Source organism: Vanellus vanellus (genome assembly GCF_965231255.1).
Source record: "Vanellus vanellus genome assembly, chromosome: 4".
Lineage (NCBI taxonomy): Eukaryota > Metazoa > Chordata > Aves > Charadriiformes > Charadriidae > Vanellus > Vanellus vanellus.
In genome coordinates, this window is record NC_138909.1 from 60,128,542 (window position 1) to 60,155,068 (window position 26,527).

Consider the following 26,527-nt stretch of genomic DNA (forward strand, 5'->3'; position numbering starts at 1 on the left):
CCGCCCCGCGCATGCGCGGCGCACCGCGCCGCGGAGAGCGCCCCCGCGCCACGTGACCAACGGCCGCCCCGAGAGCGCCGCCGCCCGGGCCGCAACTGCAACGCATGCGCAGTTTGCCCCGCGCTGTGCCGCGGGGAGCGGGCGGCCGAGGGGCGGGTGGTGGCGGTTGCGGCGGCGGCGGAGGGGGGTTGGCTGGCGCTCGGCTGGTCCGAGCGATCAGAGGCCAGGCCTGCAAAATGCGGGGAGGCTGCGGGAGGGGCTCCGGGTGCAGGCGGGCTCCCGGGCTGCAACCAGGGCACGGCTGCTGCCCCGTGGTGGCGGGTCTCCCTGCCCACCAGGTCGGCTGGCGCGCCGGGAGCTCAGCAGGTTTTGTCTTTAATAAAATCGGAAAGAGTTAAAAGTCGCATTGTGCGTTTATGTGAAGTAGAGAAAACTCACTTCAGCCGAATAAGCTGACGAGATGACAACTTCTGAGGAATCGAGAGGGTGTCTGCAGGTGAGCTGGTGTTCGTGAGGGAGCTGTGGACCTGTTGGAGCATGTCCAGAGGAGGCCACAAGATGATCCGAGGGCTGGAGCACCTCTCCTATGATGAGAGGCTGAGAGAGATGGGGCTGTTCAGCCTGGAGAAGAGAAGGCTCTGGGGAGATCTTATTGCGGCCTTCCAGTACCTAAAGAGGACCTATAGGAAAGCTGGAGGGGGACTTTTTACAAGGGCATGTAGTGATAGGATGAGGGGTAATGGCTTCAAACTGGAAGAGGGGAGATGTAGATTAGATATTAGGAAGAACTTTTTCACTCTGAGGGTGGTAAGGCACTGAACAGGCTGCCCAGAGAAGCTGTTGATGCCCCATCCCTGAAGCGTTGAAGGTCAGGCAGGATGGGGCTGGAACTGGATGATCTTTAAGGTCCCTTCCAACTTAAACCATTCTATGATTTTGTGAAGACATGGGATGCGTCCCAAACGGGGCTGCAGCGGGGAATCTGCACCCAACATTTTTCAGAATTGGTGCCAAATAAGCAGAGTTAAATGCTGTGTTTGTTTAACATCCAAGACAAAAGGAGCAGGAACACCAACCTTTGATACTCATCTGCCCATGCAACATTTCAAAAAGAGCAGAAACACTTAAAGGAATTGACATTGCACATCAATTTGACAAAAGGTGTAACTGTGAGCCAACATGGCAACGTGTAGTAAAACCGTTCACCAGCATGCCAGTGTGTAGTAAATGTCCCAAAAAAATGCATTTTCAAACATATAATAAAGGCAGTAGACCTTCCTGACTGAAAACTATTACTGTACAAAATCTACGTTGCAGATACTAAATAGATTAAAAGCTAGATAGTTTATAGATGTAAGCAATTAATTGTAAACAGGTTGAAATATTTTGAGTAAAGGTACACATGTTTTTAGTCCGGTGTTCCTCAATGTGCTAATGCTTGGGAATAAATTGCGAAATTATTGCTGGTAGTAGATAGTGAGTCGAGAAGGAGAGATCACATGATAAGGGTTATCTAGATCACACTGTGCACAATAATCTTTTTATCTCTTTATCTGAGGAAATGAGGATTAAGCAATTGCAGTATTGGGTGTTTCCTTTTCCATTCATCCTTTCCACCTCCAAGGACTTTTGAACATGCTGGCCTACTTAATCATATTTGCAAATATGTATGAATCTGGAAGGTTAGATTTGTGCAACTTTGGGGGGAAAAAAAGCAGTTACACATGAGTAAAGAAAAGGAAGGCAAAGCACAGGTGTTATGCAGCTGGTCAGCCAGCATGTGGATGCCTTTACTGCTTGGCTAGCAAGCGCAGCTCTGGCTTTGGGCTTGTTCATTTCTTGTATGGAGAGTATATCATAGCATACGAGGGAGCAGCTGAGACATTGGGTTACTCCTGTAGGTAGAATTATGCACCAAAGACACAAACCCTCAAGAAACAACATTTGGTGAAGTTTGTTGTTTGCTGAGGAGCTTGTTAATATGAGCAGTTCCAAGGTCATATTTCCAGGAATGAAGCATGCATTCGTACAGAATTGGGGTTATTCTGCCAGCAGTTCATGCCTGAGTAATAATAGGGAAGTAATGTTCTCACCTGTTACACCATCCTTCTGCTGGAAGTTACCACTCCCATCTGGTAGAAATAACAAGAGAGAATATGTCCATTCCTCATCTTACAGGGCTTCAGAATATAAACATATGCTGAATTTTGTGGTTGGTTGAGTTAATACTCAGTTTGTGAACTACAGTATCTCCAGACCAGATATGCTGCCAATTTTGCTGACTCTGCTTCATGGGCAATAACCTCTTCTAGGAGAGCGGGGCAGAGAGCGAGGGGCAGTGATCTGCCTCTAGCATGAATTGCTAGGGCTTGGGAGGCAAGATGGACAGCCAGTTCATGGTGGTGAAGTACAATACTGCAAGAGAAAGTGCCTGATAATGGGATTAAAGTACTGATTTTTTCATGGACAAAGTTTAACAGGAGACTTGGTCATTTTCTACAAGAATTTACATGGAGAAAAGATTTCTGAGGGTAGATTCTTCATTAATGTAACAGAAAAAGACATCATGAGATCCAATGACTGGAAGCTAAAGGTAGACAAGTTCAGGCCAGAGCTAAGGTTTGAATCTCAAGGCTATCAAACCATTGGAACAATTTCCACAGAGGTGTGTTAGTTTAGCTATCACATGAAGTATTCAAATAAAAACTAAGAACATAAATTGAAAATGGTTGTGTTGAGTTAGCTCAGAGGCCTTTCTGGCCAGATGTTATATTTCTAGAAGTGGCCGATGAGGAGAGGGAGCTCGATAGGTGATGAGATGGGGATCCCAGCAGATGTTGGACTCATTTCCATCCCCTCTGGGATGTTATGACAGGTCGTTTCTTTTTGAAGAACACCACTGAGCAGCATCCACATCTTCCCGAAGTTGGTAACTCCTAACCTGGGGTGTCCTTGGACAAAAGCTGTTCCAAAACTCGGTATCCATCTTTATGTTTTTTTAACTTACACTGTATATTTTAAGCAGAAGTTTTAGTCTTGATGCAAAAGCCAGTGACAATTTCTGCCCTGTTCTATATAGAAGGCATCCGTGATTGACTCCCGTGGATTATTGCACTCTCTAATCCTGAACCCAAAGCAATGACTTGAAACCGTTTGATTAACATGCTGGTGCCCTAACAGCATGGCCGCGTTTCAGAGAGGTTGAGAATAGAAATAGGGAGAAAAAGCATCAGAGAAGTACCTGAAGTGAAGTATAGCATTTGCTGTGTCTGTACCATGTCAAGCACAACATTGCACATCCATTTCTGGGTAAACCTGGCTTTCCTGAAGACTCTGCTGCAGGGAACAAACCAACTGGTTATCTTGCTAGATCACATTTACAGGAGAAATCCATCAGCAGCAATTTACTTCATGATTAGCAAGGTTTTGCCTTCAAGAAAATCGATCATCTGAGTACCAGTGCTTCAATGTAATCATGACACTATGTAAATAAGTACATAAATAATAAAGATGTATATATTCACTGAGGCATGGAGACTGTTTAATAGCAAGAGAAAAAGAACCAGCATGTTCCTCAGAAGTGTAAGTCCATAGACAAATTACTCTAAGGCTGAAAAAACTTCTTTTTCAAAGGGAAAAAAGTAGTGTCTCTGTATGTTCAGCAGTGTATACCACAGAATATTTACACTGAAGATTAGATTAATTGATGCCACTTGATGATCTAACAAAGTACTTAGGGAAAAAAAGCCGGAGGGGGAATAAGAGTAAAAAGAAGTTGAAGAGACTTCTTCAGTGCACAGGAAGTATTTCTCAACCCTTTTGGTTCTCATTATGATTGATTCCTGCCTGTGAGGAGGTTTTGTTCATGAAGAAGACTTTAAAACACCTTATCATCACACCAAAACATCGCTCTCAATATCCAGCAGAGGTGAAGAAAAAGAGCTGACTAATGTTACTTCTATGTGTGACACAAGGTCACCTGAGAATTTGGGCATTTATGAGATCATTGCATATTTTTTTTGTTCTTGGCATTTTTTTCAGCAATTAGAGAAGTATGTGCAAAAAGTATAGCCCTTTTAAAAGAAACTGATTTGAAACATGCTGCTTGCAAGCACTTGTGATGTTTTAGGAAGGTGTAGAATGGCAACGAACATTAAGCGAACCTAAGGCATCGTAAATACTGAAGTGGTAAGGGTTTTTCCCTCCCTTTGCTAAAATATATTGTAATTCTTCTCCGTTATCACCAGGTGGCAATATCATGACCTTAAAAGTCTCGTTTTACTGAAGTGGGGAACAGTTAGGCATGAGGAAGTGATGTATCCCTGTGCTGCAACCGTTCAGGAAACGGTTTGATTAAAGTCCCCAGCAAGGTTCAGATTTCCGTCTAACTTCGTCTTTTGTGTACAGAGCTATAGCCAGTATTACAAATATTAATCGTTAAGCCTCCTGGCTTCCATTTAAATTGTATCATTTAACTCTCTCTTTTTTTTTTTTTTTTTTTTTAAGAACTTGGGTTGTCAAGAATTCATGATGAAGAGCCTTTTTTTGTCTCTCTTACTTGTCTCTGTTCTGCTTATGAACAGCTTCTCAGAAGTGCAGGGAAGGAAATGGAAAGGTGAAGGTACAACGCAAAACCTGGAAAGTATTGTTATTGGAAGATGCTATGACTATATTAGAATTGTGAATCCTGCTGTTGGGTAAGTTTTCGCTTGTTTATGGATTAGTTTTTTATGTTCTATAGAAAATGGTTATTAATCAGAAGCTTGATGTTTTGCTCCCAGCCAGGAAAGTAGTGATCCTATTGAAGTCAACGTGCTTGTAGCTGTCTGGAAACAAAAAATGAACTTTGACGGATGTCTTGTTAATAAAAGTAGTATAATTAAGGCAAGACTTTTAATCCTTCAACTTTTTATTTCAAATTTCTCCCCCCCACCCCACCCCAGCGCCACAGTGTTCTGTAAGGAGAACACCGCACAGAAATAGTGGAGACAGTATTTCTGTAGTACTAAATCTTACAGTGCTCTCGGGAAGACCAGCTTTACTCTGTGTGCCTTCTATGTCAGGTCATGTAAGAGGGAAAGCACCACACTTTATAGCTGTCTTGTGGTACTGAAAGAGACTGTTTAGCTAATCCACCTGAAAAATCAAGTAGTAATCAACTGCTGAAGTATCATTACCCATGAGCTTTCATTGTCTGTGTTAATGACACAGAACTGGAGATAAGTCACGTACTTTGCTAAAATGACCACTTTTTTTTTGTTGTCCTTACACTGTTGGGCTTTAGTAAAAAGGAAAAAAAAAAACTAAGAAGGACAGTCTCCTGGAGTTCAGTCCTTTATTCTGCCACTAGAATTTGTCTTGATAGATAGTTTGAAGAGGTATTTACAAGGGGGGCCTGGCTGGGTTTCCTCAGCGTTGAATTGTGGTCTTAAACAGGGTTAGATTATGTTGCATAATATCAGCAAATACCACCTCCTTCCCCCAACCTCCCAGTTTCAGTTCCTGCTGCAAAACAGGAAGATACAGGACTGAAAACAGGTTTGTGGCTTTTAACAAAGGCGAAACATGTTTCTTCCTAATAACCTTCTTAACTTGTCAGAAGCATTTCGGATCATGAAACAAAAAATCATCCTAATGCCCATAACACGTTACTAAAAGTTCAGCTGAAAAATTCGAGTTTGGCGAATTCATAAACTTGTCAGTGGAAGGTGCCAGTAAACTCTAACTATAGAATTTTACACACCTACAATATAATATATAATATAAACTATGAAAACTTAAGTCAGTTAACAGTTGTGTAGGTATATGAAATCTGATATTGCAGTAGGCTCTAGATAGGTAGAGTTCCTGTTGGAGTTAACAGCTGTTCCTTCATTTACATCTGAAGCAGGACATGACTAATAATGCAGAATGCACTAAAATGAGCAACATAAAGGGTCGTTACTGTGGAAATGTTAACTTTATCATTGACTGATATGGGCTTTTAGAATTGTAAATACAGTACTCTTGAAAATATTTCTATACGTCTCACGTTTATGACAGTTTTGTGGTCTAGTAAATTCCTGTGACACTTACACAATATAATTTTAAAATTGAGAACTCATCAAAGTATTCTTGCTCAGAATAGCATGAAGCGAGGTTGGACATCAGGACTGCTTTCCTGAATTAAGGCCCAAAAAGGCATTATAAAAAGAAGAGCTGCACAATTAATTTCATATCGTGTTTTTTTCTCTTTCCCTTAGGTCTATAAGCAAATAGTGTAATCTAAACAAAATGGAAATTGCATATTGCACAGGTGCAAAACAGATATTCTAATTATTTATAACACTTTCTGTTCATTGTCTGTTTCTTAATTGTCCCCAGGCTAGCTTTTACAGAGACATGGCCACCTGGATAGGTTTTGTTTCTGAATTTATGTGCAAATAGAATAATTTTTTTAAAATACTTTGCTAACAGAAAAGAAGCTAGCAAAGCATGTCTTTACACTGCAACACAGTTAAAACATAAAGATGTTTCTAGAAACATAAGAAAAACTTTCCCTTACATTAAAACAGAACGTGCAAAATGGCAGTTAAAAGATGCATTTTACAAGATGTTATGGTCTTGTAGAAACGAGAGATTTGGATGGAAATCATATTTGAAATTTTCTAATAGGAGTATGCTTTATAACACAAATGTTCCTGTAGCACATTTCCCACGTTTCTTTATTTGTAGTATATAATAGAAGTTTTGAAAACTTTTTTTTAACTGACTAGTATGAGATAAATCTAATACAACTTACTGGCATCTATTAAGATTGGAAGGAATTGTCCTGAACTACAGTCCTTCCCCACCCTGTAGTTTCAACAAGTATTTTTGCCAGCTAAGAAATTTTGAGTAACAGAGCAGAATAATCCTTTTGATTTAAAAGCTGTTCAAACCTGGATGAGAAGACATGAAGGAAAAACATGCAATATGTGAATTAACCAGAAAATTACTGCTGGATTCAACTGTCAAGAAGGATGTTAAGAGTTCAGTTGATCATAATTTACAAGTACTAGCATGAATAAGTGAATACTTACAGTAGACAGCTCTTTAGCAGAGAGATAAGTATATACAGTTGTCAGAAGCTAAAGTTTAACAGCTCGAAATCAGAAATAGGGTGCAAATCCTTTTATCAAGTAAGGCTGTTTAAACATTGGAACTGCCGATCAAGGGTCATATTGCATTACTGAAGACTTTCAGATCAAGATCCCATATTTGCCTACGAAATATTGAGGTTTTTTATATAGTTACTGGAAGCATGACCAGAGATAACTGTAAGAGAAGTTGTGGTCTGTTTCCTGCATGGGAGCTGTATAGCTCATTACAAGGGGTCCTTTATCCTTAAAGTGTCTGCGACATCCAGCAGCGCAAAGCAGCTCCTTAGAGAATTGCACGGGAGGAAGCACTAGCAGAAACCTCTCTGTCTATGGGTGACATTAAATGAGAAAAACACTGTAATGGTATACTTCCCAGGACTACTGTTGTTCAAGCTACAGCTTTGCAATTACAGCTGTTGGCGTTAGGAATGCTGGATGCACATAAAATACATTATTGCGTTCTGCAGAGTGTTCCCGGCACAGACATTGTCACAGCGTACAAGGGGAACGTACTGCGGGAAAGCGGTGAAAGTAGCAATTCCCTTTTTAATTACTCCAGGTAGGCTCAGAGCTGTGACAGATGAGATCCTGCAAATCCAGAGAGATAATACACTTCCGTCCCTAGATGGCCTGTCCTGTCCTTGCGCAAGAGATTATTGTGCCCAAGGCAGAGCTGGCAGAAGGGAACCATTGAATTGCACAGCCTGGCATCCTATTTCAGGCCTCCCTTCACAAGCAGTTTAAATGTTGAATCCTAACAGTATTCTTGTAGCTGCTACACAGTGACAGTACGTGTCCCATGGTCACGGTACTCATTCCAGCAAGGTAAAGCTGCGTAATCCTAAAGCCTATAGAAGGCATCTCTTTGTCAAAACCTTTATTCTACTATTGAAACTTTTTAGTAACTCCTCCTGCACTTGAATCTGAGATTTTAAGAGTAATTTTACATTTCAGTAGCTTTGCACTTTTAGCTATGCCTTAATTGAAATGGCTTCTTGAATCTGGAAGATTTCAAAGAAAAGCATTTTCTTTAGTATTTCTACAATGCTGAATAGCAAGCTTGCTGTGTATACTGTACCCTCTAAGATTTTTGTTGAATTACTATGTATTTCTAATTCCACACTCTAAATCCTAATATTTTCCTTGCTTTACTTCCTAATCTGCTGCTGTTAGGTGTCAGGAAAAGACAAGATCTCTATGCTTTTCCCGGGTTGCAAGTTTTCTACCACTCTGACTTCAGTTTTCTATCTTAAACTTTTGGGGGGTTTAATTTGGGAATTTGAATCATAGGATGGTTTATGTTGGAAAGGACCTTGAAGATCATTGAGTTCCAACCCCCCTGCCATAGGCAGGGACACCTCCCACCAGCTCAGGTTGCCCAAGGCCATGTCCAGCCTGGCCTTGAACACCTCCAGGGATGGGGCCTCAACAACCTCTCTGGGCAACCTGTTCCAGTGCCTTACCACCCTCAAAGTGAAAAACTTCATCCTAATATTTAATCTAAACCTGCCCTCTTCCAGTTTAAAGCCATTCCCCCTCGTCCTATCACTACATGCCCTAGTAAAAAGTCCTTCCCCGGCTCTCCTGTAGGCCCCCTTTAGGTACTGGAAGGCCGCAATAAGATCTCCCCGGAGCCTTCTCTTCTCTAGGCTCAACAGCCCCAACTCTCTCAGCCTGTCCTCATAGGGGAGGTGCTCCAGCCCTTGGATCATCTTTGTGGCTCTCCTCTGGACACACTCCAGCAGGTCCATGTCCTTCTTATGCTGGGGACTCCAGAGCTGGATGCAGTACTCCAGGTGGGGTCTCACGAGAGTGGAGTAGAGGGGCAGAATCCCCTCCTTTGACCTGCTGGCCACACTTCTTCTGATGCAGCCCAGGATGCGGTTGGCCTTCTGGGCTGCGATCGCACACTGCTGGCTCATGTTGAGCTTCTCGTCAATCAGCACCCCCAGGTCCTTCTCCTCAGGGCTGCTCTCCAGCCATTCCTCGCCAAGCCTGTGTTTGTGCTTGGGATTGTCCCGACCCAGATGTAGGACCTTGCACTTGGCCTTCAAATTACTTTCTTGGTCTGCTTTGAAAAAAAAAATTCTGCCATTTGTTTGTTTCAATTATTGCAGTGAGAAGAATTGTTCAGAGATATGGGAAGCATTTAAAAATGCATTTATTAACAAGGATCCTTGCAGCATTCTACCTAAGGACTATGAGTTATTCATCAACCTGTCATTGCACACAATTCCACATAACAAGGTAATGATTGTTAAAGTTATGTTAACAGTCCTGTGACATCCAGCAGATTTTCCATGACACAGTTCAAAATTGACCGAGACTCATTCTGTGGCTGACTCATGATTCATTATTTTTGGCCTGTCCGTAGTTTACAAACAAGGCTCAGGCTTGATGGCATTTTTCAATGTCTTTGGCTGCATTTATTTTATGCAGTAACTTCTCGGCAACTTCTCTGTTTTCATACCGAAGATCCCCCATTTTTCCTGCTGTGCCGGGAACTCTGTCGTAGTCCCTGAACTTCTGCGCTTACTTTTCCTCAAGTTAGGTGTTCTGCCTGCAAAGACTGTACCTGCTGTCATCTTTTGCTTCCACTCCTCACAGCCAAGTCTCAGGGCAATGACATGTTAAACATTGACATGTTAAACATTGACATGTTAAACAAGCATAAGCAGAAATGAGATAAGATGCTGTTATATGCTAGAAAATAGTAAGGGTTTGATGTACTGGCAATTGGAGACAACTGTGAAAGTGTAGAACACCACAGGTCTTAATGCCATTGTATCCCTTCAGAATGTGTTCTTTGGCCTTCTCTAAAAGGTTGTGCTTTAAAGCAGTTTTTCCTCTAGCACAATTATTCCTTATCTCTAAATGATACAAACTAAACCAATAAATACTCCTGTCAACATGGGTTAATTGATGAATGAGTTTTGCAAACACAGAAATAACAGCTAGGTGTATGATTTTTTCACACCATAAGCCAACATGGCAGTGTGAGAGAATTCTGGTAACATAGTTGGCTTATAAATATCTGTCTTCCCTTTTTTCTCCCTTTTCCTATATCTGTCTGCTGAGGAAGGCAAAGCTAGGCCTAAATATATTTAATATAGGTCTAGCTCCATTCCCATCACGGTATGAATCCCTCTCAAGCCTCTAGTGATCAGAATTTACACCACTGTAAAAAAAAAAACACAAACCTTTATTCCTCTAAAGAGATAGCTAACATTTCTGGTTATTAGCTTTATTTTGAAAGAAATACCAAAACATGTTTTAAACTGGTTTTGACACCCCATAATCTCATTGTGTGCATGCCCAAGTGATGGTTCATTTATCTGTTGTTTTTTTTTTCCTTTTTTTATATAGTCTATCTTCTGGGAAAATAATCAGCTGCTAGTCAATACCTTTGCTGGCAGAGGCCGTCGCTACATGTCTCTGGGTGATACTCTGTTTGGCTTCTTTGCAGATTTTTTAAACTGGTGTGGGCAGGCAAACAGCGCTGGTAAGACGATGAGTGCTATATTAAACATCTGTCTGTAAAACCATAATGGAGCCCGACTGCTGTGCTCTGGAGGAGCTAATTTTGCTCTTACCCCATGAAAAATCAGGGATAGCTTCGCTGTGTCGTTCTCTCCTGTTTTGTGTGAATATTTAACATTGCAGTCAGGGGAGCACACAGTGAAATCTAAACAGTGCTGCACAGGACATAAACCTCCTCCTCAGTCCTCTGAATGTGGAGCTCTCTGCATCCTAGGTATAGAGTTAGAGCCGTTTCAGCCAAACTATTGAATCCACAGAAGGTCATTGTTTGTGTAAACCGCAAAGTATGGAAAATTACTGAAAAAAACACAACTTTCAGCTTTCAGTGTTATGACAGAACATCTTGTATGTTCAGTGAGTAATGCGCAAATATATTTAATTGCTTTCTAAGGTCACTTTCTATGGCTATTACCATCTCTCTAATAACACAAATCACATGCCTTCCTACAGGACTGGACTATGAATCCTGCCCTACCACGGCGGAATGTGAAAACAACGCGGTGGAATCTTTCTGGAGGATGGCCTCAATCACTGTAAATGCTGCATTAGCGCTGACTTTGTACATTAGTGAGTGTATCCTGGGTGGTTCAGGAAAACATTGCCAGATCAAAATAGATTTAAGTATGTAACTCTGCCGTATTACACTGGGTACAATGTTTTAGCAAAAGGAACCTAACTTTCACCTTAGCTAGATAATGGGTTAAAATTCTGTGTTAGCTTTGTTAATATATATTAAGCATATACTAAGTGCAATAAGCACAGCAGTTGTCTACTGAATACAGGTCCTAAGCGACATTTGACAGCCTTGCGTGGAAACCCTTTATTCACAGATCAAACCCAATACAGAGTGCCAGAATGCTTTCTTCCTGTGCTAAGAAACTATAGGTGTGAGAAAATAGTTTGAGAAGGTGCATTGAATTAATGAATTGGCTATTTAGGCTACTTATATTCTATGTCCTCTCTACTGCAGTGACCTGCTAGGGTGCTAGTTTGGTATTATTTTCAGAATTCTGATATTCTTCTTGGTAAAATTCGTTCTTGGATATTATTGCTTGCGAAACAATACTGAGTTGTATGACAAAACTGTAAGATGAATTCTGAAAAAAAAAAAAAAAAATCGTTGTGTATTTCAGTATGCGCAGCACAGTTCTGGGGTGATACATGTCTTGTTGAATGGTTCTGCAGTTGGAGGAGCTTATCCAGACCCAGGGTAAGAAAACTGACTTATTTGTGTGTACAAGGTCTGATGCCTGCAAAAAAAGGGTCAACTGGTTGTTTGGGTCTTCTGCTGCCCAAAGCATGGGAAGTGTAGCTGAAAGCCTGTTGTGTGGAAGTCTGCTCAGTTGTGGGCAGAGTTAATTGTCTCCAGCTGTAGGAATTAACATGAAATGGATGGAAACAATCCTTTTGACTCCTGCGTTTTACAAACTGCTGGGGCAAGCAGGATAAATGCTCTTTGAAAGCAGCCTTCAAGTCAGCATACATACTGTGGCAAAAAGTGTATGTCTTATAAAAGGTAAGTGTTACAGAATTTTTATGCAGGGACATCTCCAAGGAGAGGACAGCATTACAGGGAACATAGCCTCTGTCAGGCCTAGGAGCAAACTTGGTAAGTTCTATAGTGAAAGTGCTTGGTCCTGCTATTTCTCCATGACCAAGACAGGAGATAGCTTGAGATTCATTGTGGATTAAGAAAGCAAAAAAGATAATTGAAAAGGATAATAGCAAGGATTAGCTTTCTTTTCTCATTTTTCCCTTGTATATTAAGGACAGATGTATTTCCCTGATTTATAGGTGTACCAATATGCAGAAGTTCATCTAGGCTGACAATGAAAATTCCTTGTAAAAATGCACCCTTAAGAACTTTTACTGAATATCTGGCTGTAGTGACTGCCTACCTTTGATGAAAAATACATCTTTCCTCACCTCAGCAACTCTCCTGTCCAAGGCAGATCAAAGAAACCATCTTTAAAAAAAACATAGAACAGATCCTACTCCTGTGTGCTCACCGAGGACAAAAAATAATCATCGACAAAGTTAATTTTCTCTCTGGATAAGAGAGAAACAAGAACCATCTGTTCTAAAACACCTACTTACCTCTGTCCCCCAAAAGGTCCATCTGTGTACACAGCTTTTAGCTAATCAGGAAGACTTATATGGTCCCCTTGGGTTGGTCAGGTGGTCAGCTGGGATGAAGTCTTCTACAGATGATAACATCTGGCAGCAGGTCAATGCCCAGAATCTCATATAGAGTCCTTATTTCAGAAACAGATTCCTTATTTCTGTTAATCTACAGATTCCTTATTTCAGAAACCTCTGGCACATTAATTAATTCTGCCCACCAGTTCCCTGGGTTACATTCCTGGTGGTTTCGTAACCAGTGAAATCTCCACCACTGGAACACAGCTTGCCATGAAAAAAACCTAAGCCAGTTACTCCATCTGTTTTCTTTGCTGTGTATCTTCTGGCCCATTTATAACTGAAGATCTTGTTTGAAAGAAGCTTAGAGTTGAATAATTAATAGTAGAAGGTAATCTGAAAGATCTACCTGTCTTCCTAAACATCTCTCTGGTCTGTTTTCCGTCATTTCAAAGCCACTTCCAAAGTTTATCCTGCGTTACAGTTTGTACACATAAATCATCATTAAGTCACTTGTTACCATGTCAGTTAAGGTTTATTTATCACTTCACTGCAAAAAAACTTTGCTCATCCACACAGTATGAATGCAATTGGCAGAATTCTTTAATTATATTAGTTACTTCAAAAATTGGTTTACTGAAGCCAATTGTACATTGTTCTTCCACAGTTTCTGACTCCTCTAGTTAAAGATTTTTTTATATTTTGAAGAAAGCTGCATTTTTGCTGGCAATAATATATTCATGAAGGGTCAAATGAGTTAAAAATAATTGGAATCTTTATTTTTGGTTATATTTTCACTATGTGTTTAAGACAGGCTTGAACACCGTGGACAGACAGACAAACCTTCTGTTGCTGCTACGGGTCGCTGGTTAACCACCACTGTATCAGAGTCGACCAGAGAGGGCAACTGTTGGTATCCACCTCCTCATGTTCCACTTCTGAAGAAGTTTAAATTAACTTGCTAACCTCATGAACAGGTCTCAGCGGGCTGCCAACAGAGCTTGCATGCCAGAGCACCAGTAGCTTGCCTCCAGGCATCAGGAGGACAGCACGGTGGTGACATTGCCACCACTGGTCTCATCCAGGAGGTGACAACTAACAGTCCCTTCTACTTTGGGGGGGTCTCAGACCATTTAAAGTGGCTAAGAGACTCTGCAGCCCAGATGTAGACATTTAAGAACACCCATGATAGGCAAATTAGAGCACCCACCTAGGCTCAAGTTTGGACCAAGCATTCAGTGCAGACGCAGCCCTTACAAGCTTTCTGAGGGAGAAAAAAAAAAAGAGCAATTAAAAGATTGGAAATCATTACATCTTGCTGGAAGGGTTGGAAATCTGTGGCTTTGAAATGCCTGCATCTCACAAAAAATTCAGTTTACAGACACTAAAATAATCCTTTGGAATTGGCATCTTTAGATTAGATATTAGGAAGAACTTCTTTACTCTGAGGGTGGTGAGACACTGGCATAGGCTGCCCAGGGAAGTTGTGGATGCCCCATCCCTGGAGGTGTTCAAGGCCCAGTGGGACAGGGCTTTGAGCAACCTGGTCTAGTGGGAGGTGTCCCTGCCCATGGCAGGGGGGTTGGAACTAGATGATCTTTAAGGTCCCTTCCAACCCAAACCATTCTATGATTCTATGATTTAGTTGTCATTTTATTATTTTGTTTTAATTGTTTTTTAAATACTTGTCAAAGTCAATTTACACAAAGCAATAAATTGGAAGATTCCCTAGGCGAGGGATGGAGACATGTAAAAGTTTCCCCTTTATGGTCTTACGTATCCTAGACAAATACTTCATGTTACTGTTGCTGTGATTTTGTACCTAAAAATATATTTGTCTTGAGGCTGTTGTTATTTTTTTATTTAAAGCAAAACTGTATTGTATCTAAAAGCAATAACTACAAGACTGACCTTTTTCGTTTTTACTAAGTATCAAATGCTTTTTGGTTTGGTTTTGCATTTTTTAAAGTTCACTTCATTCTGGTTCACTTCTAAGTTGTAACTTTTTTTGCAGCTGAGCTCCTCTACGATGAAGAATATGAAAAAAAACCTTCTGATTAAATGCCTTTGACCTTTGAGGACATTCAGAATGTGAATCAGATTTTTTCTTCTCTGTGTTGAGTCTGATTGTAATCAGAAGATGGAAATGTAAAATTGAGCAACCCCATATCCTACAGAAGGATCAGAGCCTTGGTTAATACAAAGGAGAAGAAGATTATTTCTTTTTCATGGTCTTTATAGTTCTAAAAATTTGTTTCTTGAATCAGTTTTTTTGCAGATTATGAAATACCTAATCTCCAGAAAGACAAAATCTCACAAATTGTCATCTGGGTTGTGGATGATATTGAAGGACCAGACACGTAAGTTACATCTTCCAAAAAATGTAATTTCCCTTTTTTGGACCCGTCTTCAAAATTTCACCTTAGCTTTCAGGTTGATTATATTTGCATAGCAATTAAACTAAAAATATTTTAGGTGCTTTCACTAACACAGAAGGCACACCCTACCCTTCCCAAAGAGTACAGACATAACAGTATTGGACAAAATATAAATAAATTCTAATATTAGGTCTGGAGTCTACTCTTAGTTAGAGAAATGTGTGTTTGTATCTCAGATCTTGAGTGAAGATAATAGCACATGCAGTTTTACTGAGAAAAGCATCAATCTGAATTTTAGATTAAATGCTGACAGGAAATACTTCTTTCGCCTTGCCATATGCATTCTTTTCATTTTCACCTATCCTAACTGTTTGAAAATTAGTAGAAGAGAAATACCACCAGGGGGCTCATCTTCTCTCAATGCTTAAAATCAATCTAATAATAAAAAGTAGGCTTTAAAAAGGTCTAAATTTGCTGTTAATTTAATTTAAAAAAACTCAACAAAGAAACAAACAAACTAAAACAGGTTAGTCCAAACAGAATAGCCTGTTGGTACATAGCCAAAAACCAAGTGTTAATTTTCAACAGAAACATAATGGAAAATGAACTCTGAAGTTTAAAATAATGAAATCATTAGGCCAGAAATTAGGCCTTGGGATTGATTAAAGGAATAATTAAATCATCTGTTCATTATAGCTTTTGTGGGGTCCCTGCAAATGTAAATAGATGAATCGGGTGTAGAGGAGCAGAGGAAGTCAGTTTTACCCCAACCATCTGCAGGGTCCCCAGTTTAATATAACATGGTGGCGCTTCATAGGTCTTAAAACTGCCCTGGCTGAAGAGGGCCAGAGAAATGGTCTCAGATGTCACTATATCCACCACTGGTGACTGAATCCCTGATGTCATCTACATTCTTAGGAGCATGAGGCTTCTGTTCTTGCTACTTGACACTTTTTAGTTGCATCCATTTATTTTGTATCATTTCCCTTTCACATGTCATCTCTTCTTTTTCCTATTACCTTTTGCTTCTCTTTCATTCAATTTTGGCGTGGCCAACCCAGATCACATATAGTGCTGTGAAGTCTTATGAAGCATAGTTCAGGTTAGCGTTTCTCAGCCTTTCTCTTTAAATCAAAGAATCATATCCTTTTGGAAAAAAACCCTTACAGCTCACCTTTGCAAAGGTCACCCTTATTGCAAAGACAAATTATGAAAAGCACTGGATGTTAATTTGTCTGTCAGTTTGTGCTTGTCTGGATGCATGGGACTATTTGTGTATTTTTATTAATCGTTTGTTACAATGATTTTGTTTTTCCACATATGATTTTGTATTTACCGACAATGGGTAAGTCTTAACTGGTCTTAATACTTGCCATTGGTGCAAGTTTTAGAGGTCTCAGTAGGTTCTGCACTATGTTAAACTTTCTTTTACTAATTGGACCACAAATTAAAAAATCAGTGCTAGACACAGAAGCTTCATTTGGGAGTGTTTCTGTTTTTTTCTCTCTCCTTGTGTTTTACGTCTGTTCTGTATTCAAGAGAGAGGACAAGCTTCTAACAACAAGAATAATTCTAATTTATTTTAACCAACTTATTCTGTGAAGACGGCTAGCATCAACTTTAGCACCACCTAAATAGCTACCAAAGAATAATACAAATTAAACACTTACTTATTTTTACACAATTATTTAGCTCTTTTTGTGTTTGTCTAGTGAAATATTAAAGGTGAGAATATCGGTTAATAGAATCTGCAAATACTACACTGACTGAAGCCAATCCTCCAGTCTCTGCAAACTGAGTATAAAATATTAAACGACTGTAAGAAAATGAAGCATTATAAATAGCAACGTACACCCGTTTTCCATAGGTGTTAAGGAATATAGAAGAGGCAGAGTAATGGGGGTTTACTTTACTAATTCCATCAAGTTCAGTGAAAGGAAATTAGATAATGAAAGACTTGCAGTAATATTAAAATCCTTTCTCACAGAGATTCCTGTGGAACTCATACTGTAAAGATACTAGAAAACAGGCTGAAAACCCTTGGTTATGATGTCACCTGCACTGACAATTACAAGTAAGTGAAAATCCTTCATTAATATGGTGTATTTGCAGAAGCACCACATCTATTTTAAATGATTTCTTACCTTCTGATACTTAAGTGCCAGTGATGTTGTGTCTTCAGTAGGAGACTAGTATGTTAGAGGGGTGATGTCACATTTTTCAGACTTTGCATTTTTAGGCCATGAATTGAGCAAAACACAACACCGTATTGTATACTTAAGTGGAACGTTGTACTTACCCAATGTCAGACACAGAAGATGGCCTCGTGTATTCCACTTCACTGTAAAATCTTTATTTGGATTGAAAATCGAAACAACAGTTAAAAACACTATTGAATGTCTGCAGAATTACTATTTATTCACAGTAGTATTCACAGCTCTAGTTATTCACAGTAGATTGTAAGAAAAATATAATTGAAGGGAAGCTTTAGACATGGTAATACTCTTGAGGATTTTTTTTTTGTTTTTCATTTGTTTTCCTCAGTTTTCTGCCTGAAAGATGCTAAATAAAAGTATATCTTCACAGGTCTGTAATGTTCTTACTCTGCCTGGATTATCCTGATGATTCTAAGTGTACTCTTTCATCGTAAGTAAAACAAGTTCAATCCATCCTCAGTGTCATTACAACCAAAGAAATAACACAGAAATCAACAGGTCAACAGATTCCACCTCTGTCATCTATGATATATCACCCATACGCAATATACAGTATTCTTGAACTTATTACTTACTGTGTATTGAGTAAGCAGTTTCCATCTACAATTTGTGCACAATTGTCTGTGAGCACCCACTATTCAAAATTAGGTGTTAATCAGTTCTCATTGATCACACAATCACACCGTATGTCACTGATGGTATGAATGAAGTTTGTAAATACCAGTGTTCTGATGCAAAATCTATTACAAATTTGAAAATGCTTTCATTAATACTCTTCCTTGAATAATGAAATTGTAGGTCAAATGGCAACAGATCTAAAAGACATTTCTCCAGCTACTGGAAATTTTGGGTCCAAATTTTGAGGAAGTTTCTTTTTAGTCTTCCGTTTTGTGTGCAAACCCAATTTCTGTGTTTTAATGCATTTACCTTGGGCCGGTAGGTTATCTGCAGAAAATGCAGATTACATCCAAGATACAACTTTCTTCATTAGCAGGCATCACTCCCAAACTAGCTTTTAATAGTTTCCTTTCTTATCCATATTTTTCTTTATATAATAAAGACGGTTAGATTAATGTATGATGTATTTCAGTGAATTTACAGTAAAGATGACTGTTTTCAATTGTGGCTAAGTTGCTTAGTCTATATGCTGTTGCATGTATAGGTACACATAAGGTACTTGAACATCTGAATGTGAAAACTTCCTCACAGTTTGGAAAGTTGTAGGATACATAGATGCATAAAAGCTGTTCTCTAATTGTAGTATTTTTATGCATAATCCGTACATTTGGCCACATCCTATCTCCTACTGTCCTTTCTGCCCTAATTCAAGCACCTGAAAATATTCTGTATGTTAATACCTCTGTAATACTGCAATGATAACTTCTGCTTTGAAAAACCTGATTTGCCGTCCCTGGTAATGGCAGCAGAGAGGTGTGACTCCTGCTTGCCTGCTTCTGGGTGTGTGGCAGTAATGCTTCACGCAGTACAGAAAAGGAGGTGTATATCACTTTCTGTAGCATATGTTCAGTTTTTAATACACCCTGACAGGGAAAGGGAGTGTTCTCTGTTCCTGCTGGGCACTGAAAGCTTTTACTTACCTTGTGATGCGACAACATTTATTCTTACATCCAAATTATATCCCAGCACCAACCTATAAGTGTGTGATGAAAACTGGCATTTTAGATACTACTGATATCTCCAGACTCCTCCTAGGTAGTAGATCATAGAATCGGCTTCCAGGCCTGTTAAGGCATTTGTTTATTACTAGATACCACTTGCATGGTGGATTGAAATAGGGTTTCCTTGTTCTGCCAGTGAACGGTAAGGCTTTTGTTCATGTGTCAAAGCAAAATACAGTTGTCCCATGCAAAATTGCAGCTGTGAATGTGGTGACAATATTAACAAACTGGAGGAAAAAGCACTTTCCAGGACTTAAAAAAATATAGTATTGTGAACTCTTAACAGATTTTTCTCTCCTCCCAGGTTTTAAACCATTTCCCTCAAAGTTTTGTGATGTGGGTACATTCCTCAGCTGAGGAAATGTGGATGAAAAGGGTTTTGGAAACCACTAATGTCTTTTTCTTTCACCTAAGGGATGAGCATACCAGTTCCCCAGTATTACCACATAGCTCTTGCAGTATGTAAGCAGGGGAGCAGCCACCCCTTCCTTTCCATCCACGTCAGTACTTAATTTAACATAACCACTAGTGTATTCTAAGCACCAGTCTCATACTTCCCTGGGGTAACTACTAGGCAACTCAGCTGTTATCATCCTCCTTAGGAAATGTTTCCTTGTGTCTTTCCTTCCTGAGCCTTCTATTCCCTCCTGTATGCATGGCAATGTAATAGCCTTGATTTGCTTCCTATGTTATCCCTAATCAAGACAGAGACTCTCAATCAGAATGCTAACGATCATTGCCTCTCCCTGAACTTTAAGTAGCTAAAATACTTCAAGCCAATGAATACTTACACTCTTCCCCAAATCACTTACTTCTCTGCAGTAAATAACACCTCAGCTGAAATTAGCTGCCCTTTCAGAAAGAGCCTTAAGCAGATGTATATAAATTATTTGATGATTATCTTCTAGATCTGTTTTCTCTGTGGATGGATCCCTGCTCTCTGATGGTCCATTAACTGACACAGTGATACCACTACTGACCAAACTGTTCCTATTAAAAGCGTGTATCTGTTAAGAAAGGGCTTTCTTTGCATAGTGTGTGCTCAGTGTACACATTACATTTTCATGCTTCCGTAATAAATAGCGAGACTAGGCACGCAGGCTGCGTTGCATCCCCTTTCACAATGCCTATTTGCTGTTACAAGACTGATAGCTGGCTTCTCAGCCGCCAAAGAATAACTGTCCCGAGCCCCAAAACATGGGAGTTGTGCAAGTGACGCTGTCACCACAGCTCCTGCTACGTCAGCATACCAAAGGAGAGGGCTGGGTCAGGGTACCAGAGGGATGGCTGGAAGGCGCTGTGATGTGCTTAGCGCTTACTGGGTAGTCGTAGTGCCCCTTAACTCCTCTCCAGGCTTGAACCATGTTCCTGCTGAGTCAAAATTTATAGACTTTGGCTTGTTGACACCCTGATGTTGGAAGGAAACTTGTAAGTAAAAGAATAGTCACTAGATGGCGTAAATGGCTTACAAACACAACCCGAAAGGAAGCCAGATGCAACCTTTTAGTGGTGGTATTTATTACTTGCATTATTGCAATGGCAGGGAGACTTAGAAATGGATCTGGATACTGTTTTATGAAGTGCTGTAAAAATATAGATCTCTAGGACCACTGCTGTCTAGAAGAGCTCTATACAACCTCAAGCATAAGGCTAGAGACAATAAATGGATGTGGAGAGACAAGGAGGCTCAGCTGTTAAGGTAGAAAGGAGTCTTCCCAGGGTTTTGCACACAGATATCCTGTTTATAAAATCAGGACAACCAAAGGGAATCTGGTGGCGACCTCTTATAAAGAAACTTCTAGCTTAGCACTTGGACTGCAAACTTCATCCTTGGCAACAAACCCCTGATATTTAAAAGAATCCTAACTCAGCTCTGTGCTGTGAACATCCTGTTTGTTTTCTTTTCTTTAGATCTGCACCAGCAGCACAAAGAGGACCTATATCTTCAGACAGAGGAGGCAGCTGGAACAAGCTTATGTTTGTTTCTTTTGTAGGCTTTTTGTTCAGATTTGCTTTAATGTACTAAGTTAATCAACTGAATCAAATCAAACTGAATGTTTGCCTTAGCTGGCTATAAATTTGGCTTTAACTAATTTCTAACTGCAATTTCACCCTAGTTCTGGGACTGGCAAACCTGCATATTAAAACGCTGCATACTTCTATCTAGGTACCAAATACTTTCGGTATTAAAAATTCTTCTACTGTTTCAAGAAAGCCTCACCCTTCATTTGCTTTTCTTGGATAGAAGAAATCCATTGCTATTCCTCTTATCCTCCAGAATTAAACTGAGAGTAATGCTTCCTGTTCACATATTTCAGAAAGAAAAGTGAAACTATTCCTGTCATACGTCTCCCACACAGCTTACTTATTCGTAAAAACAATCCTAGCATTTGGCCTTGGAGACGAAGTGCCTGATTATCGTGTTTTGGAAGGGAAATATGAATTCAGATGAGAGAGAGCTTAGATTGCTCACTTGGTACAAGATGCAACAGGTGAGACAATGGCAAAATTAAACTCATTTTCATAAAGGGTCCAGTACTTCGGCCAAACTTACCTGAAACTATGATACAGAGAGATTCTGGCTTGCATACTGTATTTTACCACATACTATCGATTGCTTCATCATCCGCACAGCTGTTCCTCAGCTGGCGGTTTGCTGGCCACTGGATAGCCAATAGTCAGGAATACCAGGTCTAGAAAGCTCCATGGGTTTTCCACCATGATGTGATTTGTGCTATATCAAATTCAGACAAGAACCTGCCAAGTCAGACATCTGCCTGCTTGCAATGTACTCAGTTAGCATGCTTCAGAATATATTGAGGAGAGAGCAGATGCCATCTTGAAGGTCTCTTGTGTTACTTCTGTGAATTATCTAAGTGTTCCAGCTAGATGCTCCTCTAAACCACCAAGACATCCAGCTACCAAGATGACGCGTAAATCTTTGGAAGAAATAGTTGTTCTTCTAGAAAATAACTTTAAGTAGATTTTTTTTGCACATTCTCTGTTAGCTTCTATATTATTTATTTGTGTTTGTATTAGCTGGTTGTCAGGAAACTGGAATAGGATGCTCCTGTTATCTCAGTGCATCTGATTTAGGACTCCATAGTAGATTTATGTCCTTTCAGTCCCTGGTACAACTGTATCGTATTGTATATCTAAAAGATAAAATAACTAAAATATGTTTTTGTTGCTTATTTTTCTAGCTTCCTTTCCTGTAATAATCTTTAATTTGGTTTTAATGCAAATCCCTTTATATTACACACATAGTTGCGTTTGCCTGTGTCGCATCTGGGTTTAGGCTCCATCTTGAAGGATTTCCGTGTCTGTTTCAGACATTTGCAAAAGTACTGAAATCAGAAGTTACAGACCTTTTAAAATCTGGGCTGTGTTATGCCTCAAAACTGTTCCTTACCTATGCTGAAACACGGGTCCTTTGATTAGTTCCTTCAACATCCTCCTCATTTTTATTGCTTGTTTGATGCTGTCCTTAACAGCAGCTGCCAGCATAATAAGAGAGGTATCTGTTGGTAACACAGACACAGCTCAGATAATTAAACCCAAGCAATTTTGATCAGTCTTCTGTTTGATCACATCATGACACATTTTGGACCGCAGGCTTTAGAGCACATATGAGGCTCACAGATAGGTGTCCCAGCCATCGTTTGGTCTAGTGTTGTCCCACCCATTGACTTGTATATTATAGTGTGTCCAGGATTCAGAGAATAGCTTAATACCATTAACAAGCCACATGCCTCTTAGACAACTTCCATCCACAAGCCAAGCATCCCAGCAGGCCAGCTTTTGCTTCCCAGCCTATAAAAACTTTCCAGCCTCTGGATGCAATCCACTCCAGCAGCGTGGTCAATGCTGGCTGTTGCATATGATACCAAACACACTGAAAGAAGTGCTAAACAATTGTGTTTTGAAAGAAGAGTAAAATACAAGGCAGGATAGATAGGATTCAAATAACTTGAGGTTATTTACGCATAACCTTATTTCAAGAACAACACGCTCAGAAACCTCCTGCAGTGTTTTCATATTTTTAACGTTCTTGCCTCTTTTCCCATTACTTCAACTTGGTAGCAAAGACAGCAATTTTGTTTCCTATCTTTTGAATAAAGCATCTCATACTTGGTGGAAAAGCTTGGGAAGATCTGTAAAGATTTTTAGCTAACCAACTAATATAGCTGGGGGGGGGGGGGAAAAAAAGGCGGCAAAATTTTAGGTACACAGGCTTCCTGAGATCTTAAAGGCAGCAAATTTCAAGCTGAATGTGGATCGATTGTTTTGAGTTTAATATAATGGTTTTAATCTGTGTGAAAGAACAGTGTGACTGGCATCTCAGAAGCAGAGAGGCAGAAGTGTCAGCAAAGCAAGAAACAATAAGGTTATTTGTTACTCCTGGAGGGAGGGAGGGAGGGAGGGACAAGAACAAAGAGTTGTGAGCAAGAGAATCCCTTATATCTCTTTTATTATTTATTTCTACATTTACAAAATGTGTGAATATTGCTATTTAAACATATATTTTACACTTACGTGGTGAGAGTCAGCTACGTATGCCTGTGCTTGTCTTGAACACTCAGTAAATGCTCTCTGATTAGCAATGATTTGTGTAACAGCTGCAGCAAATTTGGAAAAACCATTATTTTTAAGAGCATCTGCCCTTCTGCGTAAACTCCTGCAAGCCTGGTAATGTTCAGCAGGACACTTCACATATGGATTCAGAACGTTTCATACATTCATACTTGTACTAGCAGCACTGCAAAATCAGCTGTCTCCAGACCTGAATTCATTTGCATATGAAAACATCATGTATGTCACTTCATTTTGAATCCAGTTGGATGCCACAATCCTGTGTAGATCTGTTAATATCCAACCATTCAGGGCAAATGAAAGAGTCGTGTACAGGAGCATTACAAGGTGCTCTGCATTTCTGCAGACAGACCCGGGGAAGCCACGGATACTAAGGTAGTATTTCCTGTCTTTGCCCGTTTTGTGGAACACTTAAGAACTCAGTTATGTCACGGTCTTCATTCCTATAAAGAAAGAAATATAATCCCCCCCTTTGCTAACCTACTTTTTTTTTTTTTTTCCTGCTGCATGTGTTCCGGTCATTGTATCTGACAAAAGCCAAACTCTCATAATAATTCATTTTTTCAGCATGTACGTGCATGCACACATAAGCACCTGCTCATACCTGCTCTGTCTACTTTTAAATGCAAACTCTCGAGTGCTCTGGAGGAAGAAGTTATGAGAATAAAGCAAGGACAATTTGTTCACCTCTCTGCCCTTTTTATACTGCTGGTGTTTATTTTTGTCATATTGGCCTTGATGTGATATATAGCTGACACGACTGTGTTTCTGATCTCCAATCTCAAATGTAGTGAAACTTGAACTGAAACCTCAAGAAGTTGTGTAATACTTATTGTTCAAAGAAAGCTAACTTTCGTGATAGTTTTCCTTTCAATTGGATTACTTAGAAATAATTCTGATGTATTTTGCTTCAACAATAGAGAGGGTAAAGTTCTTTTAGCAGAGCCAAACATTGTGGTTTAAAATAGCTCGGTATGGGGAGGCACGGCATCTTAATTTAGGCAAATGTTAGGGTGGCTCAACCTCTTCAGAAGTGTTTTTCTGATTTTCAGGTTTTTCCTAGTTCCAGCTTCTGCCCAGTCTAAATTTACTCGCCATTTTATTTAAGAGGTGAAGAATATAATCTACCAGATTTTATTTATAATCCGCAGGCATTTGATTTCCTACAGTGCCCTGTGAATTACAAAGGCAAACTCAGAGGAGACCCTCGTTCTCTTACTACAGCAGCGCAGTTCGAGTGCAGGCTGGCAGGGAGAGGGGGAAACTGGAGCCTGAGAGCGTGGCACATACGTACCCTCACACCATGCCAGCATGTCCACCCTGCCTGGGCAGCCCCTCTTCGCCTACCTTCTCCTCTCTTTCCTGCCGCTCGCAGCAAAGGTGAACCTGATCTCAGCGCAGATGAGTTACTTCGTATTTTTAGCAGAGTGTGTGAGTGGAAAATTGTGATGTTGGAAGTTTTATAGAAGGGAAATTAAGGAGGAAATTATATTTAATAATACATGTTGCCTTTAAGTAATAGGCACTGAAGGAAAGTAACTAGTCCTTGACTCGTGACCATTTGACTAGGAATACCTCTGCGCTATGTTAGCAGTAAGTGTGGTAAGTTCCCAAAGTGCAGGCAGAGGGTATGCTCCGGAACTGTGTGTTTGGAGTAACGCTGGTTATACCATTAGTTACAATAATTAAGAAAGAAATTGTATTTTTTTAATCCAGTCACTGCATTTGCTTGGGCATCTTTTAGCCATTACACCTGATACAATCTGATATGAGTGCTTGTATAAATAATTAACAAGGAATGTCAGGTATTGCAGGCATAAACTAGGATGATATGTCAAGAATTTGACAAACACTGGGTCACCAAACTGCAGGAGGACTCTTTTTTCACATTTGAAACAGGTAAAGTCAAGAGAGGTACTCAAGTAAATGACAGGTATCCTATGGGATATGCTAAGTCAGGGTAAAGGTGTGGAAAAGCTCCTACGTCACATTGTACGATTTTGAAGAGCAGCAAGTGAGGAAGCAAATGGGCATAAATAAGTATTCAATCAAAATCTTGTGCTCTCAGATCCCAACTGTAGGACATGCTGGCCTGTGTCATGCTTCATTCTTACTTTTCCTTTCATTTTAATGAAAGATGCCAGAAAATCCAGCGTTGGTATTTCCACAACGCAGAATGAATGTTCTGGGCTGGATTTTCTGTCACCACTGCCCATTAGCATGGGGTTAAATAGGAAAAGAGCTGCTGGAATAATATGAAAGAAAGAGTGATGACAAGCAAAGTACATGTCATATATCATGCGAAAAGAAGTTAAGGACAGTAAGAATAACCAATAAACTTGGAAGCCACAGCATCAAATCCTGGACAAATATTTATATGTGTGTATACAAAAGCATGTTTTACATAGCTGGCAAGCAGGAAAGATCTTGTTTTTCGAGTTTCTTGTTTTTTGACCTTTGAACCATCACACGGATCCTTGCCAAGCTGCAGATCTACTCCCTGTAGTTCTTTTAGGAGAATTTTTGCAATTTACACGCTCCTGTGCTTGCAGAGCATACTTCTGTGTCGACTTTGTTTCCTTGGCTGCCTCAGTGGGATGGGAGCCTGCTGGGTATTTCCCTTCAGAATGTGTGAGCAGCATCGTAATTGGTACTGGCCAGAAAACAAGCGCTCAACTTCATGAAAGTCGGTGAGGCTACTGCATTTGCTTTTCCTCTGCACTAAAACTAAACCTTGAAAAAATGTTGTGCACAAAAAAGTACAGCAACCTCACCGGAAATCCCAGTAAGATCCCTCACTGCTAGGTAATAACTTTGGTATAGCTCTCACTTTCTTGCAAACTCTTCTATTGCAGCTGTTC

At 40.0% G+C, this 26,527-nt stretch overlaps 1 protein-coding gene across 1 annotated transcript; it reads left to right on the forward strand.

Annotated features, from left to right (window-relative positions):
- Positions 1–4,527: 4,527 nt before the first annotated feature.
- On the forward strand, positions 4,528–22,280 carry BST1 (bone marrow stromal cell antigen 1; the record flags this gene model as incomplete). Its single annotated transcript, XM_082482931.1, has 9 exons — positions 4,528–4,697; positions 9,239–9,368; positions 10,488–10,623; positions 11,112–11,194; positions 11,795–11,871; positions 15,068–15,160; positions 17,166–17,252; positions 17,765–17,824; positions 20,985–22,280. The coding sequence occupies 9 exons, from the start codon at positions 4,528–4,530 to the stop codon at positions 21,097–21,099; spliced, it is 951 nt and encodes a 316-aa protein (XP_082339057.1). The 3' UTR covers positions 21,100–22,280.
- Between the last annotated feature and the right edge of the window lie 4,247 nt (positions 22,281–26,527).